The sequence below is a fragment of the Dama dama genome, chromosome 28, assembly GCF_033118175.1.
Source record: "Dama dama isolate Ldn47 chromosome 28, ASM3311817v1, whole genome shotgun sequence".
Taxonomy (NCBI): domain Eukaryota; kingdom Metazoa; phylum Chordata; class Mammalia; order Artiodactyla; family Cervidae; genus Dama; species Dama dama.
In genome coordinates this window covers 47,709,093-47,731,922 of record NC_083708.1, presented here as the reverse complement: position 1 = coordinate 47,731,922, position 22,830 = coordinate 47,709,093, and the positions used below count along the sequence as shown (strand labels likewise).

General features: G+C 34.6%; 1 protein-coding gene across 2 annotated transcripts in view; it reads right to left on the bottom strand.

Annotated features, from left to right (window-relative positions):
* ASCC3 (activating signal cointegrator 1 complex subunit 3) overlaps positions 1–22,830 on the bottom strand; it is a 331,129-nt gene that overhangs the window by 53,449 nt on the left and 254,850 nt on the right. For both annotated transcript variants that reach the window (XM_061131702.1, XM_061131703.1), the window contains exons 35-36: positions 17,561–17,672; positions 17,233–17,367 (exon numbers count right to left, since the gene is read on the bottom strand). In XM_061131702.1, coding sequence (XP_060987685.1) covers positions 17,233–17,367; positions 17,561–17,672 — 247 coding nt within the window. The remainder of the gene's footprint in view (positions 1–17,232; positions 17,368–17,560; positions 17,673–22,830) is intronic.

Genomic DNA, 22,830 nt, shown 5'->3' with positions numbered 1-22,830 from the left:
TACATTAATTGCTCAAATCTATGAACATACTGATTATAATAAGATATAGGGAACAGGCGTCACATGGAAATCATATATTGAGAGAATAAAGATAAAACCATTAAAAAATAGACTGACTATACATTAAGAAAAAACAAAAAACCCAAACCAACTGTGCCAATCAGATAGCTAGGGCCATAACTTTCTGGTAATATACTTAAGTGGGTATTTTAGGCATCTAAGTTCGAGTCTGCCTTAGGTAGAAAGCTTTTGTTCATGTTTGTAAAAATTAAGCATTTTGTCATTAACTCAAAAAATTAATTACTTCCTCATATGTAGAGTTACCAGTATTTTGGCTGCAGGACAAATTTGTAAGAAGTTATATTTAAAGACAACAAAGAAAAATAGAGATTTTCAGTACCAGATGTCTGGGAAGATCCCATTTGAATTTGAGCTACTTAAATTTGCAATCATGTATTTATACATCTAACAGAGCTTCTGTTTCCCCCAGAATCAGAAAATTAACTAGCTTTGTAGCATCTTCCTTGATCTGCCACCCGTGCCCTGAGGATTAGAGACTCCACCTGAGCTTGTTTTACAAGCATAACAGAAAAAATTAATCTCTGCTGGCAGCGCGCCCACTGGGATACTGATGAATAATGATATCCCTCTTTTGCTGCCCTCTCAGTCCACTAGAAAAGCCACTCTAACCCAGCAACGTGGAAGCTGCTGAAACCATTCCAGCTGTGGATTAGCAGGCAGTCAAGCATCCATCTGCTCTGTGTGAATCAAAAGAAAGCAAACATGCATTCTTATGGCTAAAGTCATATTCAAACCCCAGAACATCTTATAGGAATATCTGTATATACCGACCTACCTACGTACCTACCTACCTATTCAATCACAGGCGATCGCATGTTGTAAGCTAAATTAACCCAATTCCTCAACTTAGTTTGCATTTCCTTGGCACTTGAAATGCTGGAAAACAAAGTGTTTAGAGTTTATAAAGTATAGCTCTTAAGTCTGGTATGCATATGGGGCTCATTAACTTGAAATTTAACTTCTATAGTGCAATATGATAATATATCAGGCATATACACATTTCCAGATTCTCAGATGTAGCAGCCAAGTACTTGCTTCAATAAGAAAAGTAAGACTGTTTAATCAGTTTCTAACAAAGTGCTACACAGAGAAACCTTTGATTTTACTTGGCTTTATTTTACTGACACTCTGATGTAGTGGTTATCTGTGGACATCTGCCTGCTCTAAAACCAAAGAACCATTGCTTTTGGTCTACAAATAGCAAATTCAGTTTATCAGGACTTTTTAAATGAGCCCTCTAGCATTTTAACACATCCATAATGTAATGATGACTGATGTTTATAAAGATAGCTTCAAGACTCTGAAAGATCTTTACAGGTCTTCTGAATGATCAAAGAAACATTTATTCAGCACAGTTCTAAGAGTATTCTATGGCATTAAAGTTCTTTGAATTCTGAAATCTGTATAAGACATATATTTAGAAATTTTATTAACAAAAATATTTTAAATAATCATCACAGCATATTTCCATTCTATAATAAAAAGAAAAAAAAGCCCATTCTGCTGTTAAGCTATAGCCAACACAATTTTAGTGTGGTCTCAAGTGCAATTAACTCTTTTTTTCCTTTTTCCCTGATTTTACTTGGAATTCACTGTTTATTTCTATGTCTTACTGGTTCTTTCCTCTCTCGTTTCTCTTCCTCCTTCCCTGACAAAAAAATAAGTCAAAGAAGTTCAAGGTTCTAGCCCGTTCTGTGCTCTCAGCCCAGCAGGGCAGTACACTGCCAGCTCAGACACTGGTTCTGCAAGACAGTTTATCTGTTCATCTGTCAGTAGGAGATGACACCTGTTTGGCATTTGTCTTACAAATTTGCTGACACTGTTTAATAAATAACAGAAAATACCCACAGAGTTTGGATGGAGGACCTATGTTTTAATAGGCTGAAGCAAGTATATGTAGAACAATTCTCTGTTGCCAATGGAAATCTTTAAAATCCTTAAAACAGATTATAGTGCTTCTGCCAAACTGCACTATTCTTCTGAATTACATACAAAATAATGACTAGAACATACGAACATGCAGAATTTATGTATCTGAGGAGACTGACATTTGTACATTTTTCTTGCCTTTCAGGTTCTTTTGTATTGCGTTTTCTGTTTTTAAAGCAAAGTGAGTTCTGACTTTCTGACATAATCAAACCTCTGAGACCTGCTTAAATGCCACTGGATTGTCAGCTGGAAAACATTGTGAAATAAGTGAAGTTCTTTTCTAGGAGAATGTGATGTTAAAATAAAATGCAGATGGCATGAATACTACTACTGTAATAAAGACCATCTCGATGCATTTTATTTGGTAGTAATGATTTTTTAGAATACATGTACGTATAAGAATGGGGCACATCCATTTCTTTGGGTTGAGAAGTCAAAAGATATTCAGCTTTTAATGTATCTCTGGAGAGGAAATTCCTCTAGGCTTCTGCCATATGTATAATGGTTCAGCATAAAAGTATTCATTTTAGTCCTCACAGTGGGAAAACTATAGTTTGCTAAGAATTATTAATCACCAGTTAGATATTTTTCTTGAAAGAGCTTTCAAAGCTATTCAGTTAATTGGTAAGTTATCCTCTATTGTCTAACAAGGCAAGCTTTATAAATATCTCCATACAAGAATTCACCTATTGGGATATATGAAAACAAATCAAAACAAAACCCATGTTATCTGTTGCTTGTCTTTCAAAAACTCAGCATAAGCGATTATAAATTATTCTTAAAGAGATATTGATCTTTGAAAAAAACTTCTGCAGGTTTTTTTTTCCTACTATAAGTAATGCTGTGATGAACATCTGTGTACATATATTTTGACTTGTTTCCTTGTTTCACAGATTCCTAGAAATGGAATTACAATGCCATGGAGCATAAACTTTTAAGAGTTTTTTTTTTTAAGTTTGATAGATATTATCAAATTTCTTTCTAGAACGTTTAAGTCAATCAAAACTTTATTTGGCAGTGTCTGGGAATGTTGCAACTCACAGCACACTCACCGTCAAAGGGTATTATCCTTCTTGAATTTCCAACAATTTAATAGGCTAAAAAGATTGCTGTTTTTTGTTTCAATTAATATTTTCTCATCACTGAGAAGTCTGAGGGGTTTTAAAAACAATTGTTAAGACTGAATTTATTTTTCTGCAAGTTGTTATTTAATGTCTTCTTTTCATTTTTATAATTGGAGTCATAGTGGTTGCTTTATTCAATTTTTTTTATTTGAAAAATTAAAATATATTACTCTTAATATAATCAAAAATAATGACAAATATTAATGCTTTAAAAATTTTATATAGATATGCAAATATTTTATAGTTTATGTAGGCAAACCCATTCACTTTCTTCTATAATTTCCTCAATTCCTTTATGCCCTTTGCTTCTTCCCCTCTCCCTCTTTGAAATTTAAACATTATTCTTGGCTTTAATCCTTAATCTCAATTTTATTCCGGTATGTGCAATGAAGTCAGAATCGAATGACTATTTTTCTAAAATGTTATACAATGTACCCAACAATATCTGTTGAATAAACTGCCCCTTAACCAATGATTTTATGGTGCTTTCTTTGTATTTGGTTAGTGCATCACACAGATGAAGTGAGTTGGTCTTGACCAATGTGTGTGAACACTATCCTGGCTGAGGTGGGGAGGGAGGCATACTAGGCATATGGAGCAGCAAGAGCTCCACAGAGAGGCTAAAGGGAGGAAGGGGAGGCGCAGCTGAAGACGGAGGCTACTGTCACTCCAATCTGTGCTGGAGCTAGGCTCTGAAGTCTCATACGGCATGGGAAGGAATCAGAATTACTATTATAAGGTTTTTGTTTTATTTTATGTATTCATTCCTTTGGCTGTGTTGGGTCTTCATTGCTGTGCATGGGCTTTCTCTAGCTGCAGTAAGCAGGGCTTCCATCATGGGGGCTTCTCTTGTGGAGCACAGGCTCTAGGTGTGAGGATCCGAGAGTGCATGGGCTTCAGCAGTTGCAGTAAAAGGGCTTAGTTGTCCTGTGGTGTGTGGATTCTTCCCGGACCAGGGAGTGAACATGTGTCCCCTGCGTTGGCAGGCAGATCCTCAGCCACCGGACCACCAGGGAAGTCCCTTATAAGGTGATTTTGAATAGGAGAGAACAATGATATTTGTTCTATATAGCTATGGTTTATATAAATTATAATAAATCAATTACTAGAACTTATCAATATTAAAATATTATTATTAATGAAAACTAGCAATAATAGATATGAATGATTACCATATGGCATGTAATGTATTGATTGAGGCTTTACACATATTCTTTTATTTAATCTTCTTCTTCATTTTACAGAGGAGCATGGAACTTGGAAAGATTAAGTGACTAACCCAAGGTCACATAGCTAGAAAATGACAGAGACAGGTCTGTGTGACTCTAAAGCTCACGTTCTTAATAACTAGACTTTTAGCATCCTCTAGACATGCTGGTACAGCTTACACTTTTAAAAGAGTTAATATCAAACTAGAATTACTTCTTAGACATAGGCCTCTTCCTTTCTTGAAAGCAGGGACTGCATCTTCATTATCATTGTTCTCTTGAACCTAACACAGTAGGTGCTATATAAATACTTGCTGGCCTGTTGAAAATGTGTATTTAAGAATATCTGTAGGATAGTAACAGGCATAGAACAGAAAAGCTTCCAGATGAGAGAAAATGAAGGACAAGCAAGACAAAGTATAACTAGTAAGGAAGGCAAAGAAGAAACTGAAGTAGAGGAAGAAAGAGATTAGAAAAGTGCAGAAAAATAAAAGGTATGGCCATTTATTTCCTCATCAAAAATTAAAATGAAACAATGCTTTATCTGTGTATCAAAAATGCTAATTTTTGAAAAGCTGTATTTAGCATGTACTGAGACTTTAATATGGTCCCATTTCCCAAGCTTCATATTAAGCAATGTAATATTTACCTAATTATTCAGGAAGAGAAACTACTATACATCATAGCCCAATTGAGAGCTGGCATTACTAATGAACTATTAATATATTAAATTGACCAGAGCTTTAACTGCAATTGAATGAAGAGAATTTTTTCAGATGAATATATGCTTAATAAAATGGCCAATTTGGTTTGCTTGATTTTTCTGTCAGCCAGATTCCAGTGGCTTCCTGGCTGTTTTTCAGCTTTCTGCTTCGTCCCAAAAGAAAGGACATTTTTCTTACTAATATAGCCTCCTCATAGACTTCAAGCCAAAGCTCCTAATTCAAAGAAGTGCTAATCCATTTGCAAAGCATCTTAGTGAAGGAGTAATCACCCAGCCATAATCACTATTACGAATCATAATTACTTTATGATTTCTTCTAATTACTAAGTGGTTTTTAACAACTATGAATAGATGAGTGCTCTTAGGAGCACAGACATTGGTCTGGAAGCCAGGGTAATGTCTCATTAAAGAACCTCAGTGCTTTTTTATTTGGAGGTAGGATAATGTGGCAGTGGGGAATCATTACTTTTATAGACTTTGTCATTCCCCCACGGTACGCTAAAACCTAGAGCCATGGCCTCAAGTAAAACATTAACCTGGGGAGAAAGGCAGAGGGAACAAGGGAATAGGGGCAGAACAATCTAGGAGTAAAAACCCAGAAAATGACACTGTGATCAAGAATGCCAAGATCTTTCAAATGAAGTTACCATATGATCCTTAATGAAAAAAAAAAAAAGGAACATGTTACAGAAAAAAACAAATGAACCTTTTGGCCAATCTGATAATAACGTCATATCACTCTTTTGATCAAAATTCCTCCAATGGCTTCTCTTAACACTTGAGATAAACTCCAAACTCCTCAGCCAGGCCAAAGACACCTCAGCCCTGCCCTGCCCACTCTTAGCAATCAGGCTTTGCTGCTGTTCCCTGACAAGGAGCTCATGACCTTTCCATTTGCTATTCCCTCTGCCTAGAATTTTTTCCCCAAGGCTTTCTCATGAGTTTTCTTTCACGTCACTCAGTTTGCTGTTCAAATATCATGTGCTCAGAAAAGTTTTCCTCAACTGTTCTATGCAGAACAGGCTGCTCTATTTATCTTCAGACTCCTGCCTTATTTTTTTTTAAATCTCATTTACACACTTTTGAATTTATATGTTTATTGGTTAACTTGTTTGCTAATTTCATTATGAAGTTCCATAACTATTGGAACTTCATCAGTCTAGTGTGCTGCAGTATACTCCATGCCTGGAGCGTAGTGTATACTCAGTAAATATGACTAAATACAAGAATAGCTAACACTAAGCACTGCAGATGAGCAAATGAGCACTGTTCTTTTCTTTGCCTATATTAACTAATTTAATCTCCCCAATAATTCCATGAGATACTTATGGAGGTGATACCACAAAAGTCACAGTTAAGGAATCACTCTTTAATTGAAATACAGGTTCTTTCCTTTAAAATACAATGACTATAAAAGGAACAATTCAGAAGAATTAATGGACGAGAAACTGTCTTTTGAGAAAGTGACCAGGATATATAAATCTCTTGTTTTGTTGCTAAGTCCTGTACGACTCTTTTTGTGATCCCAGGTTCCTCCATCCATGGGATTTTCCAGGCAAGAATACTGGAGTGGGTTGCCATTTCCTTCTCCAGGGCATCTTCCCGACCCAAGGATCGAACCCGGGTCTCCCGCATTGCAGGCAGACGCTTTACCATCTGAGCCACCAGGGAAGCCCCTTAAAAAAATCCCCTCAAACTTACAAAAGTAATATTTTCTATAAAACAAGATTCAATAAAATAAGATGGCTACTATAATAACTTGCTCTTAAGTTATATCACACATTAGGATACACTTTAACACACTATTTTTATAAATAGAGAGTTTATAAAAAGTTTATCTGAAACTGTGTTAATACAGTTTAAAATTGTTCTTTAAAGCACATAGTGTTTCTATTGTGTCTCTACACTATTACATAAAGAGAAAGTCTGGCATGTTAGTTAACATAATGAGCTGTATATCTCTCTCTACACCAAGGAGTATTTCTATGATCATTTTTAAAAAATTGCATGTTTCCAAAACAATGTAAAACTGAAGGACTCTGAATTATACTAATAGGGGGTTGGGAAGTATATTTAATTTTTCTTTAGGATGTTTAATTTTTCTTTTGCTCTATTATGCAGAAAATGATACTGTATATATTGTATACATAATAAGTATGCTAAATAATACAGAGACTAAATAAAGTATATTTAGTTGGCTTTAAGTATCGGGAATGATCACACTTATTTACCTTCTTGGCTGCTTTGTGAAAATAAAAGGCACTACTTCAGCATTATTTCTACTGGGAAGATATTCAGGCCGGTAACCGTGAACCTAGTCAACACTACTAACTGAGGATGGAGCTGGCGCGGGCTTCTGAACTGCCCCACCTGCGGGACCACACAACTCCAGAGTACTTACATTTTACTGGGATGAAGTCAGAAACATTCTGAGCTGAAACCAATTTCTAGCATGTGGAAATTATATTTTAAAATGTTTTATTCACTACTAAAGTTTCTATTTGTTTTTCACTTATTTTTATAGTTTAAGCAATGCTCTACTTACTCAAAGTAGAATGAGGTGACAAATGGTTAGGATTTAGGGAAGAGATTTTATCCTCAGATAGACAATAACCTCATTTTCATTGTATTTTTATTTTCCCAATGTCATTGCATGTGTACTGACAATTCTAGTTATGATATCATTAAGTTAAGCAGCGAGTTACTACCAATGATAAACAAAACTATATTCAAAACCAAATTAACAATGATTTACTTTGCCAAGTGATTCATGATAGGGTTCCCTGAAAAGCAGACTACCCTGAAGTTTTATAAATATGACTGAATTTACATGAAACCACTCAAGATTTTATTTGTAATTAAAAAATGTCTAAGTGGAATCTCCTTTTACAAATGCTTTTAACATGACCCCCAGGAGCTCGGTGATCCAATCTCGCCCTTAGGCCAGGCTAGTAACCTGGACTTTTGAGGACAATGTCAGCAACTCTTCTGCCATGAATGCCGTAGGCAGGACTGAACACTTTCTGTGCAGAGACAAAACTATGTGGGGCAGCCCCAGCAGCAGAGACAGACATACTTGGCACAAGCCTATTCCTTTGTTTTTATTAGGTTCTCTGGGCTCAACTTCAAATATCCTTAAAAGACATAGCTCTGTCTTCTATTTCCTTGGTATTCCCCCAAGAGTGCTGAATATTGGCTAGAACACTTTGCAAATCTTTATTATTGTTGACAAGCCAGAAGTATTTTTTATAGACAGCTTAGGATGAGAAGGTTAATGGTACATCCTTTTTTTATACCTTAAAAAATTACATATATATACATAATTATAATATTTATAATATAACATATAATAATAAGTATACATGTAATTTTATATATACACCCACCTTTTTATATACCTTGGGCTTCCCTCATGGCTCAGAAGGTAAAAGAATCTGCCCGCAATGCAGAAGACCCAGGTTCGATCCCTGGGTTGGGAAGATCCCCTGGAGAAGGGAATGGCTACTCACCCTGGTGTTCTTGCCTGGAGAATTCAATGGAGAGAGGAGGCTGGAGGGCTACAGTCCATGGGGTCACAAAGAGTTGGACACGACTGAGTGACTAAATTATTTTTTTTGAATATGCCTTGCTTTGTACATTTAAATAAAAGGGCAAAATAAGATTCAAGAAGATGAAAAAGAAAGTGCTCAATACAAAACCCAGCAAAGGGGAAAAAAAGAGAAGGGCATTTAAAAGGTTGTTGGGGGATAAGAATTCTAATTTCAGTTCTGCCCTTTGGGAGCAGTTTTTGTATTATTTTTTTCCATACAGATTTCTGTCATCTAGAGCAAAACTGGGTCTCTGATTTTTGAAAACATGAGAAAGTTAAACTAGGTGATAATGAGACGAATATTAAAGCTATTCATACTTTGGTATCTACGCTCACTTCTTAGTTAACAACCCTATTTAATCACCAACATTTGGAATTCCAGTAATTGTTAGCTGTTATTATGTGGGAGAGAATAACTGAAAGCCAAAGAGTAACTTAAAAAAAAAAGTATCAAAAATTTAAAACAGGTCAAATTTCAGGTAATATTACAAATACATTTCAGGCTCATCAGAACATCATTAGCTTAAAATTGTTAAGAGGAATCTATTATGTCACAACAGGTCTATCTCAGAAATGAAAGTTTGCACCAGGAAAACTTTACTTCAGTTTTTTCTGAGCTGAGAAAACCTTGTAAGTGTGGAAAGCTAGGAAGAAGCTGAGGAAATAACAGACAATAGGGACTGTCTCAAGGGAAAGAGACCAAGAGAAGAAGAAAGATACCTTTTTTTTTTTTTTAAAAGACATCTGCCATCTGTGCCTCTCCCAAAGATGCCAACCAGCTCCCCAGACCGAGGGTTAGGGAAGCTCTCCTCACAAACCCTGGAAGACATCCCATTAGGTTTCCCCACTAGGATGATAAAGAGTAGCAGATGGGATCCTGCGATTGTCAGGAGGTTATTTGGAAATGGAAGGCCATGAGGTTGGTGATGTTCACTGTTACTCAGTTAACCTTTCCTCCCTTTCATTTTTCCTTTAATGAACTCTTTAATTTTACATGTGCGGTTCCTTACCAATGGTGTTCATATACGGCTTGTCCTTTTTATTTATCACATTTAAAACTTCTTCCTTGGGAAAAAAACTCTTGTTCATTTTTCCAAGTCTATGTTTAAGAAAGATACATTTGTAATTTTCAACCAAAAGATCTGTGGTTGTGTCCCAAAGAGAACAAAATTTAAGCATTAAAGATGTTGTAATACTGAAAATCTTCTCTATATGGGCAAAGAAAGAACCAGTATGTTTTTAAAGAAAGCAGTGCAGAGAACTGTTGAACCTGGAAATTTATTAATATATCAAAATTTTATCACTTTGGAGCTTTCCTAAATTTGAAACGGTTCACTTTTACATTAACACATGAAGCCCATAATTTTAGTCAATATCCAAGGCTTCGTGGAAAAATGAGAATCTCACAAGTTTTCAAATTGGATATTTGATATATAATCTCATGTCTCAGTGTAGTCACTAGAACCTTAACAACTGAATATGTCTTTTTAAAAACAATCTGTTGAAAATTTAAAATGTGTTACTTTCAGGTGTATAGCAAAATGATTCAGTTACACATACACATATAATTCAGTCTTTTTAAGATTCTTTTCTTACATAGGTTACCACGGAATACCGAGTAGACGTCCCTGTGTTGTACGGTAGCTCTCTGTTGGTTATCTATCTTTTATACAGTGGTGTGTGCAGGTTCATCTCAAGCTCCTGATTTATCCCTCCCCGCCAAGCTTCCTCTTTGGTAACTTATGCTTGGGTTTGATATCTGTTACGCCTGCTTCTGTTTTGTAAATAAATTCATTTGTTTCATTTAGATCAGAATACATTTGGGGCATATTTTGCTTTCTTTCAGAACTATTAATACTATAGCAAGCATATTATGAAAAATTCACTCAAATTTCCTCTAACTTTGAAATCTCTTCATTCTATTACTCTGTTAAAACAGGCTCCTTCTAAAACTCCACTGCACATATCAAATCACAATCCATTAGTTGCCATGATGACAGGCATTTTCTACTCTACTTGGCTGTCAGTGCCAACATCATTAAGAGATTCTTCAAATTACTTTTTAAAGGTCGTTTTCCCTCAGGATTTTCACTTATATCTAATTAGACTACTTACTCCATGCCATGTAATCCCTGTTGCCAAAACTGCTAAATGCTTCAATAAGTAGGAGGAGGGCATCAATGGAGCAAGACAGATGTAATGTCATCGGTTAACAATAGAAGTGTGAAGCAGCTGCCTTAATTATGAAGCTTATTAATTCATGGTGTTAGAAAAAAACTTGGCAAGAGTTCTTATAAAGTACCTAACCTTTCCAAATAGCATCATATTGCTTAAAACTTAAAATATACACTTCCAATAAGAAATGTTGAAATAATTATTTTGCCAGTAATTAATATCTGTGTTTAAAACCTGTAAGTCTATGCTACAAGGTCACACATAATTTTAAAAATAATTCTGCTTCTTAACTGACTTTTAAATACCATCACATTTCAGTACTTAAAATTTTTTTACAGTTGGAATGAAATCATAGAATAAGGATAAAGTATGTCTAAGAGAGGAAATAAGGAGAAGGGAAAAGAGTTCTAAACAGCTACTTCACATAAAACCTGGGAAAACTTAAAATATCCTCATCAAACATCAGTAGCATTCTCTACATAATATTAACATTTACCACGAAGTGTTTGAGTATTATAAATAATGTATATTAAATGCCTGGCATGTTGTAGGTGCTTCATAAAAGGTAGTTGTTATCACTGTTTAATGAATATATTGAAAAGACAAGATTCAAATAAGCGGGTGCTATCATAGAATAAGTGAAGAGAAATAGTCTCAATATAATCTTCAGTTTTACACCTAGATTATTTTACTATTTTTACTATCTTTACTCTTTATAGAACATTTTACTATCATTTAAAGACAAAAAAAAAAAAAAAAAGACAATGCCATCTAAAAATGTAAGCCAGAAAACAGCTCAATTTCTTAGGAAGAAGATAAGCGAAAACGGAATTTTCAAAAGAAGTGTTAGTAGAGAAAAAATCTTTAGTGGGAGCGTGTTTTCTTTTTAGGTGTTGACTAAAACAAAAGATTTATATTTAATGAAGTTATAATTAATAGGAATTAGTTCTTGAGTGTGTAACAGACTGTCACATTTAGAGAAACAAATACTACCTCATTTCCCTCATATATTCTGAAGGATAAAAATAGTCCAAGTATCTGGTGAACCCAGAGAAAAATACCATACAGATGATACATTTTCATCTAAACCTCCTCCTTGCCTCTTCTGTTCTGAAACAGAATGATCAGCATCTACCATACCAAATATGATATGCACAATTCCATCTTCTCTTTTAGTTCTGTTAGTAGATTTATCATTTGTAAATATTTTCTAGTCCTTTTTGAATCTATATATTTTTGGCCTACATTATATTTGTCAAGTGAAGTAATAAATTCTCTGAGTTTATTACCTGCAGGATCAGATGGAATTTCCGATTAATTATGAAAGTCACACGTGTTCACAATCTGTTCTTACAGTTCATGATTTTAATATCTGTTAACTGATTCAAAGCCTTTACCTCTTTAGACTGAAATGCTCCAATCATATTTTTTCCATCATTGGAGCAGCTCTCCTGGGCCCATTCAAACTTTATCCATGATGTTCTTTTGATGTGGGGCCAGCAGAAATGTATATAGCAAATCTTATGCACAGGAAAGATTAACATGCAGGAAGAATACCATATCCTATTTTGTTTTTAGAGACTCTTTTTCATGGTGGACAATATTTTGTCGTGATTCTTGGAAGTATCACATTGTGCTGGGGACCTCAGTCAGGAGCAACACCTAAGTAGTTTATTACTATGCCCATAGTTTATCTGTGCATTAATACACACACACACAGAGTTTGTCACTAATGTTCACTATTCTATCTCATGCCCCTAGAAAGAACCTTATACATTACAGGTATAAAGTAAGTATTTTTTGGATGAATCAATACAGAGTCTGTGGGTAGAAATGTGACTGATAGAATTTAATACGGACTTGAATAGAGTGAAATATTAAGGATAAACATCCAAATTATATATACTTCATCATGTGCTTAAAATATTTAATTTCATTTAGCTTAGCTCTTTACTGTTCAGAAGAGTTTAGTTTTCATCTTTAAACTCATCCTTTGTCAAAAGGGTGATATCGTCAATACAGTAAATGTTATTCTGCAAAACACCAGGCTGACCCTAACCAGCCTACTGACAGAGGAAAAGGACAAAAAGGACAGAATTCAGAAGACAGGGTACACACGTACCTAATGTTAGAGACTTCTTGAACCAAATCTGACGACTTTTTGCTATGGAACACTGTGGTAAAGGGAAATTTAAAGGGCCAAAAACACTGTGAAAGGAAGCATACCATGAAATGACCCGATTCTATGGCTTTCTCTTTTTAGTTTTGAAAGAAAAACTACTGGCAATAAAATTGTGAAAGTGTGAAAATGTAGTCGCTCAGTCATGTCTGACTCTTTGCGATCCACGGACTGCAGCCTGCCAGGCTCCTCTGTCCGTGGAATTCTCTAGGCAAGAATACTGGAGTGGATTGCCATTCCCTTCTCCAGAAATGAAAGTTGCTCAGTCATGTCCAACTCTTTGCAACCCCATGAACAATATAGTCCATGGACTTCTCCAGGCCAGAATAGTGGAGTGGGAAGTCTTTCCCTTCTCCAGGGGATCTTCCCAACCCAGCGATCTTCGCAACCCAGGTATCGAACCAGGTCTCCCGCATTACAGGTGGATTCTTTACCAGCTGAGCCACAAGGGAAGCCCGAGAATACTGGAGTGGGCGGCCTATCCCTTCTCCAGCAGATCTTCTTGACCCAGGAATCGAACCAGGGTCTCCTGCATTGCAAGTGGATATTTTACCTACTGAGATATCAGGGTTCACGTGTTTTTAAAAGTCAATGAATAAAAGTCAATGATATGTATATTATCTATAGTGAAACAGATCACCAGCCCAGGTGGGATGCATGAGACAAGTGCTCGGGCCTGGCGCACTGGGAAGACCCAGAGGAATCGGGTGGAGAGGGAGGTGGGAGTGGGGATTGGGATGGGGAATACATGTAACTCCATGGCTGATTCATGTCAATGTATGACAAAACCCACTGCAATGTTGTGAAGTAATTAGCCTCCAACTAATAAAAATAAATGAAAAAAAAAATACCACTAAAAAAAAAAAGTCAATGATAAAAGTCAATGAATGTTTCAATATTCTTTTTTCATTCTCTTGTTGCCTTCTAGTTTGTTTTCTCTGCACCAACAATAATCACATTGGAACATAATTAGAACACCTAAAATAAAAATCTTAATGAACATAATTTCTGCATGTAATTTAACTGAAAGTTAAATATAATATGTAGCCTAAAAAATGAGAAAACTTTATGCACTGCCAAAGTTAAACTGATGAAAATGTTATAGTGAATTCAAAGTAATGCCCAAGAGAATAGAAGCTTTTCAGTTGTGATCTTTTCAGGAATACTAAAAATTCCTCTTAAAAATAATTAAATTTTAAAAATAAGAAAGTTTGAAAATAACTTTAGAAACATCAGTGACTGTATCTAAGTAAAAGGAGATGCTGACAGCAAATAAATTTCAATACTGTGTTGTTCAAAAACGTAAGGTGACACTATTAAACACTATAAAACAAAAACAATGCTGGTAGACAAGAGGACTTGCACACACGTTGTTTTTCTTTGCCTTCCTGTGTTTGTCACACCCTCCTCTGTAGCTCCTGCTTGGCCACTTCTTTCTCCTTGTTTCAAAACCACAAGGAGACTAATATGCAGTTTTGGAAGTGAGAGCAGAGATGATAATGAAGCTATGTTGAGACTCACTTAGGAATCTCAGGTGTGGCCACAGAATAATATTTAAAAACACTTCTCATTGAAAGAATTATTTCTAGAAATTGCATTATAATTACTTCAAACACAATCCTGCTTTATTATTTAATGTTTCTCTGTTAGTTATACTTATGTTCTCGTGTACATAGGGAAGAGTTTCTAAACAAGAAATTAGCAAAAAAGCGGTACCTGCAGATCTCCTTCTCCTACATTTGAGTCCTACACTCCTAATGCCCCAACATCTTCACTCAAAAAGGGGGCTCACTTAAACATTACAGACTTACTTAGATACTACCGAGCAGAAGCTGAGAGTTTCCTGGATCAAACACCATAGGATGAAGACATTATATCATTGTTGCTGTGAAAATCATTAAGGGAGTTTGCTGAACAATATCTACGTAAATACACTGTAGTTTACTTTAAATATATTTGCAGATGATTTATTTTTCTTATTATTCACAAAAGGGTTGACTCTATTTTAATAAAGCTATACCACAAGATTAGCATAAGTCATTTTAGGCAGTGTGATACTGGAAAGAAAAAGGATGCTGAAAGGATGTGAACAGACCACTTGTTCTAATCAATATCTTTTTACGTAAAAGACAAAAGAGAAAAATGATTGAATAAACTTGGTACTATATACATTTGTGGGCTTCTGTAGTAGGTGGTTGGATCCCTGGATCAGGAAGACCTCCTAGAGGAGGGCATGTCAACCCACTCCAGTGTTCTTGCCTGAAGAATCCCACAGACAGAGAAATCTGGCAGGCTACAGTCCATGGGGTTGCAAACTGGTGGATACAAGTGAAGCAACTAAGCATGCACAAATAGTGGGTGGAAGAGGCTGTGGAATGTAACAGGCATATGGACTTCACAAACCTTTACAGAACAATATGTGCCTAGTCTTAACACGATATATTATACTTCAGACCTCCCACCTCAGCATTTTCCACCTCACTCTGTGTGTGTGTGAGAGACATCCATCACACACACAGGAGAGGCAGAAAGGGTAGTGGTTAAGAACTTAGACTAAGGTGCCAGACTGCAGACTTCTCACTGGACGTGCAACCTTGGACAAGCTGAGTAATCCTTAAAACATGAACAATAATGGGATTTATCAATATCAAATTAGTGACTGCTGTTAGGATTAAATGCTTATCAATGTGAAGTTCTTAGAATAGTGTCTGGCACATGAAAAGTGCTCAAAGGTGTTAGCTATTATTATGTGTTCCCAAGTACTTTAAAATACTAAATTAGGCAAATACATCAATGTAGGTAAATATGAAAGAAACATTATATTCTTAAATCTAACAGATACTAGTTTAAGATGCTTGCTGAAATTAATCATTATTTCACTGTCTTTTCCCTAATCTTGTTTTCATGAATCTGTCTAGAAAATGATAAAATCTCATTCTTAGAAATCTAAAAGAAATTCTTAATTAAAAAATATTCTTATCTCAGAAATGAGTTAATTTGACAAAAATAATTTTTTGATACCTGTCTCATATACTCTAATCCTCTTCTCATTTCTATAGTGCAAACAATAGGAAACTGATTTATACAGGATCCATCCACCCATCCATCAATTTGTTAACAAATATTTTCTGACTCATTACATTGTACGTGGCCCTATAACACACATGAAAGCTATACACTAGTTTCTCAAAGGGAAAACACTGAAAAATTGGAAAATTGTGAGGATGTTGACGCCTATTGAGAACGATAAAGCAATAGGAAAGGTAGGAAAAAAAGCTAATATGCAAGTGAACTACAGCAGACTCAGTGACTTTATAAGAGAAGGGACTTAAAGACATTACAGTCCAAGGGGTCTTAATTTTTTTAAAAAGTACCAACATACCTGAGGGGTAAAATACAGTATTTGCTGCTGCTGTTCACTCACTAAGTTGTGTCCAACTCTTTGCGACCGCATGATCTGCAGCACGCCAGGTTTCCCTATCCTTCACTATCTCCTGGATCCCAACTAACATGCCAACAATGTTTTATGGTAAATTATTATACATAAAGTCAACAAAGAAAAAAAATAGTACATATATAATATGCAGGAAAGAAGTGAAGAAGATACTGCTAATAGTAATTTTAACTTCAATATTAAATTTAGTTCACAGCTTCTTGGCGAAAACCCAAAATAAACAGAGTATAATTTTTTACCATGTGATAAAGCTGACTGTATATTTTTTTCTGGGAAGGGGCGATGGGAGGAGTTAACTTTTCTGGCATTAATTCTAAGAGAACTTAGTCAAGTGGATCTTTATGTTAAAAAACTTCAGCAATATCATGGATTCCACAGAATTCCTCAAAAAAGCAATAAGAAAAGCTTTCAACTATAATTCACAAAGCTTATTACACTGAGGAATAGGGTAATCACCTGGCTGCTGAGGACAGCCCAGTTTATAACTATTATCCTGGCTTAAACATTAATAGTGCCAGATTCCATTCTCAGGCTGACTCAACTTTGGATGATAGATTACGTGGTCATCTTATCCATGGGGGATTTGGCCCAGACATATTGCTTCGTAGTGATCTTGCCAGACAGAGGAACGAACTTCATAAATGGTTTCTGCCAAATTTCAAGAGGAACTAGAAGGTAACAGTTTAAGACCCAAATTAAAAGAGAAGGGATAACATATATAAAATATGATCCCTTTATAGTAAAAACAATGTAATAATATGAAACTCACACTTAGAATTGAAAGCAACTCTTCAGTCCCACATTCAGGTTTCAAACGCTCCTTGAACATTTTAACTGTTTGGTGCTTCAAATAGTAATAAGAGGCAATGCGGCCATACGTCAGAGGCTCAATGCTCCGATTATCCTGTTTCAGAAGAAAGATAAAGTAATGTAAATAGAAAGTACAATAGAAGTAAATATATTCATAATATTAATAATTCATACTGCGGGTTGCTATCGCAACATTTCATTACAGTTTTTGATTATCATTAGCAAAAGCCCTATTGTTAGAAAGCTGGGCAATCTTTTCAATTGGAATGTATATGACCCAGTCTTACCTCTCCAATTTCAATACAATAGGAATGTTCCAGCTCAACCAGAGACTTCTCAACCAGATTGGACAGAAACTTGTTCACAGAATCATGGCTCACATCACTCAAATTGTAGTAGCTAGAAAACAAGCAAGGTCATTATTTGTTTCAAAATATTTCCTATTAAAACTGTCACTTCAATTTCACCTTGTTCTTTTCAGAATTTAAAAAAAAATCCATTTATAGCAAATCAAAGAAATAAAGCAACTGCAATTGTCATCTCCACCTTACAGATCAAAATCCTCATACTAGAGTTTATTGATACTGATGAAGAATGGCAATACATTCAAAATATGAAAGAGAAGCAGATAAAATTCAGCAACACATTAAAAAGACACTAATTTTCCAGGATTAAAACTATTTCAGTTTATGCATCTACCGCAAACTAAATCTACATACTAGATTCAAAAGCGGCAAGAAGCTTATTACATTTAAACATATAATTCCCTTTTATATGTAAAACTCATCTGCAGTAACATTAAAAAACTCAAATAACTATTGATTTGGGTAGTAGATAAGTTCTTTTAGGAAATTTAGTAAATTGTTGTTCCCTTAAAGAATATTCTAAAGATTAGAAGGAGCATCTTCAGGCTAACAAAAAAGCATTCTAACTATGCTTACTTATACAGAAAACATACAGGTTCAGCTCTCTATATATACCTTCAACGTAAAAACTTAAGGACATGCAATTCACCTTAATGCTCTTCCCTGTAACTCCAAGAGGTTTTTTGGCAAATCCCTAAGATTACTAGGAAACTGTGCCTGCTAAAAGATCCAAGAGGTGAGGGACCATCCCCACAGTCCTGGCAGACCACTAATTCCTGCTGGGTGAATCCTGTCCCCTAGTTAGCATGGAGGATTACATGCCCTACCTCCATCCAAATCAAGGATACAAACCTCAGAGAACAGACCGTCAATACTGAAACCCCAGCAAGAAGGCTTAACATCTGTACAGGACTAGAAAGGGGTCGCACAGAGTTGAACACAATGGGAGCGACTTAGCAGCAGCAGCAGCAGGAAGTGGGTAGTCAGGGCCTGGGGAAGAAAGTGTTAACTATCTCAAATGGGAGAGGCCTTAAGGCCTGCCAAGTATGGTGATTTTCTTTCTTCCAAGGGAAAGAGTTGGGGTCAGTACTATAAAAATGTATTTAAAAACACAAAAAGCAGGACTTAAATCATGGCAGGATATATTTTCATTAGAAAGAGAAGTTAGCCCAAATGTTTAGGTACCCTCAAATATGAGAGTTTCCAATGAGTATGGATTAATAATAGATTATTTATTTAAATCATAATTAATTAAATGCTAAGGATTTTCTTATAAAAGAGAAATAGTTAGTTGAAATTTTAGTCTGTAGAGAAATTGTTGCCTTTCCTGGAAAAGCTCTTTTTGTAATCCCAAATGAAGCAATATTTATCAATGAACAGATAAATACCAGACAGATCAGCGCTATTGTTAATTTGACCAAAATATAACCAGCCATATGTGAAGGTGAAAAATCAGTATTAGAAACCATTAGAAAATACTTCCTTTATTCTGAATTATGACTGAGAAGCATATAGTTAGAATAATTTATACTGCATTAGAGGTGAAAATAAAAATTCTGGACATTCAAGGTTCCATAAAAGAGACAGATCTCCAAAGCTGTTTCAAATTATTAACAATTTTTTTCCCTTTTATATTTTCCCCAACAAATGAAATTTATCAGCCAGACTTTGTGCGATGTAAGCGCTTACTTTATATTTCACATTCTTTTGGCTTGCTAAGCCTATAAATTTTCCAATACTATTGTCAGCTGCCTGTACTAATACAACGTTGATAAAGTTATATCTAACTGGATGAAAACTAGTGAAAATGTGTCCAGGACACTGAATAAGTAGTACTATTTGCAGAACACAAATCAAGCTATTCTTTATGCAATTAAAATTATAGAAAGAAGACACTGTGAAAATAATATTACCATGAAAAATGAAAAGCTGTGATTCCATTTCATCTATAAATTTATTAGGTTATTTGAAAACAAAAAAATCTTATGGTTGCTGCTACAGATAATCACAGACATTCCCATATAAATATAACTGGAAGGTCAACTTTACCATAGTATGCTTTAATGCATTTCAATTTTAATTAATTTTTAATGAATTTGGTACACTTAAAAATAATACTTAAAACCATTAATGGTAAAAACTTTTCTCTAAAAATGATAGGTTCTTTTTAAATTATTTATTTTATTCACTATTTTATGTACTTTTAAGACATATTGTGATGGGCTAAAATCCCATCTAAAGTTTGTTTATTCAAATCTATTGGAAAATATTTTAAACTACTTTGTGGCTTTTATTCAGATAAAGTAGAGTCAGGATAAACATGTTTTAAACATTTATAATGAGTTGCAAAAAAAAAATTAAGTAAAATCATGACTCTGAGACTCCAACAAATTATCTAATGACTACACTAAAATATTATTCATAATCTAACTTGCTAAAAACTAATGCATTTTTGGAGCAGAATAACTTAAAAAAAATCCATTGATAAATTTCTTAATATAGTTGTTCTTTTCCAACGTGCTCATCAACATTACTGACCTGCGTAAGAGTAGAGATGAAAAACTCAATTTAAGTAATTGAACTGACATTCAATTGATTCAATATTGAAATTTTTATCCTTACTACATTTTGGGGTTATCAAGAATTTTCAAAATCCCTAAAATTGTTTTCTTCAGATATTCTGGCATATGTAAATGATTAACTTTATTTTTTAGAAGTGACAACTTTAAAAACAGAGGGTACTAGTTCAAATACTACATTGTTGAACATAACAGTAAAAACTCTTCTCCTATGCAGCCAACACAAATAGTAAAATGTTTTGCTAGTTTTGCTAGTGATGACTTCACTGATCTATACCAAGTATTACTACTCTTTGTTAATATTTGAATTGAGATTCTAAGGTTATATAAACATTTTCATATCCATTTTTTAGATCCCATAAATTTTTGAGAGAGAGTATATTCTGACACTTATTTGTGAATAAAGGATAGAGCTTCTATTTACATAATCTTCATTAGTAGCATTATATGGCCTTTGCTTTTAACACGTGAATGTTCAGTAACCATGCAATTTCTAGCTTAAATAATTATAAGCATTTAGCTTACAAATTACATATTAATATTAATAATCACTTTACTAGCTTGAAAAAGCATGCAACTGCTAAGTAAAAAGGTTTGTTTTCATGTTGCACTCGCCACAGTAGAAAATTTATAACTTATTGGTTATTAAAGCAGAAATATTATACAACGTTTAATTATGAATAAAGGATACAATGTAGTTTCATGCTCACTGCATTGAATCATCAAGTCATTATCTTCTCTCTGCTATAAACAGACAGCCTACCTTTTTTGTCAGCATGGTATTTCATTTATTTCACAGAGAAACCCAGTTTCACAATAATTGACTTGTCAGAGGCTGTAATTTATGAGGCTGAGCTCTGTAAGATTTCTCTATATTGGACTCAACCTGCACACAAGCAGGGTTGAATATTTACAATGCTGTTAACAGGTGCTGAGTTGTTTAATGATTCTAATAGCCAGAAGCATACTGAGGAAGCCAGCGGGATCACAATTACAGGCTGTTTGAACACAACAATTACTAGTCCCCTGAGAGGTGTGAAAGTCAAAGGCAGTTTGTACTGACAGCATCGAGCACATGGACTAGACAGGCTAGTTCTATCAGCAGTCCGTTGGGAAAAAGTTTAAACAAACCTCTCCCTATCATAAAATTTTACAAAGTTGATTACATTTAAAGAATCAAAAAGTAAAACAAGCTTAAAAAAATTAACTTTAAAAGATCTCATCAAAAGATAAACAAGAATACCTCACACGAAACCTCATTCTCTCTTTCCAACCTTAAAAAGAAAGAAAGTTTACCAGCTGAAAAAGAGATTTTATTGTAATGTAAAACACAGATAAAGTCACACCAAACAGTTTGGATTTAATGTGAATAGTGGCAGCCATTTCCTGTTTGGTTTATGTAAACCTGGCCAGAGATCTCGCTGGGAAATTTTTCATCAGTATAGAAATGCTGCTGCTATAACTGTCAGTACTGGGAAGTCATTTGTTACAGCACCATGCTTTTTTATGTTCAGATTATGCAGCAGTAATAATGACACAAATAATGGAAGTGGTTACAGGGACAGCTGAAACTACCACAACATTTTTTTCCCCTAGAAATATTTAGACGCTTTCTCAGGGGAAAACAGAGAGTAAAACTGAACATACAAATTGAATCCAGAACTCAATTTGAAATATATTACATTTCATGATGCACCAATACATGTGTTTATATATATCTTTAAACAAACTAATATATACATATATCTGTATCTACATATATATTTAATTTTATAAACACATATCTTTATATGTATTTATATATATTTGCATATATATACACACATGCATATCAAAACATAAAAATATACATAGACACACAGAGAACAACCCAGGAACTGAAATCTTTCCCAACATAAAGTTTATTTTGGGTGGTGGTATGGTGTGAACACTTTACAGTAACATGAATAAATGAAAAGGGTTGGAAAATTGGGTCATATTTATTTATCTATATGTGACTGTATTTCAGGAGTGGCGCTTGGTCTTTCAACTTTTAAAATAAACTTCAGTTTCTTCTTGTCACACATACATGCATGCACACAAGTGTGTATACAAGCCCCACCCACTCAAAGAAAAGTCAAATCTCAATTTATGGCACTGAATGACAGGAAGTATGATGTATATATTAAAACTACACACAACACAAGCTCTTCATTTGAGACAATGATTTTAGCCTTCTTAAAACTTTTATTAGATCTAAAAGTAAGTGGGAAAAGTGTACCAATTTCCTGTGCCTTTCTTTGCTTCTGGCTTTGTGGATAGGGGCTTTTAACACAGACAAGAAAAAGATATTAGGGCCAATTAGAAAGAAAACTGCAGAGCATGACCATAGCAGATTAAGTAAAATATGCAAATTATTGACTTTATTTGGGCCCTTTCTCTTGATTTGAAATGTTGCTTAAAATTTTTTTTAGTGATATTTAAAAAATAGATCTGAAAATTTCTACCTTTCAACAGGGAAGTTCAAATTATTTATAACATTTATGATTATAATCTGCCTTCTTTATGATATGATAGATACTGTCAGTCCTCTGATCAAAAACCGACAAAGCTTCTCATGTCACCCAGAATAGA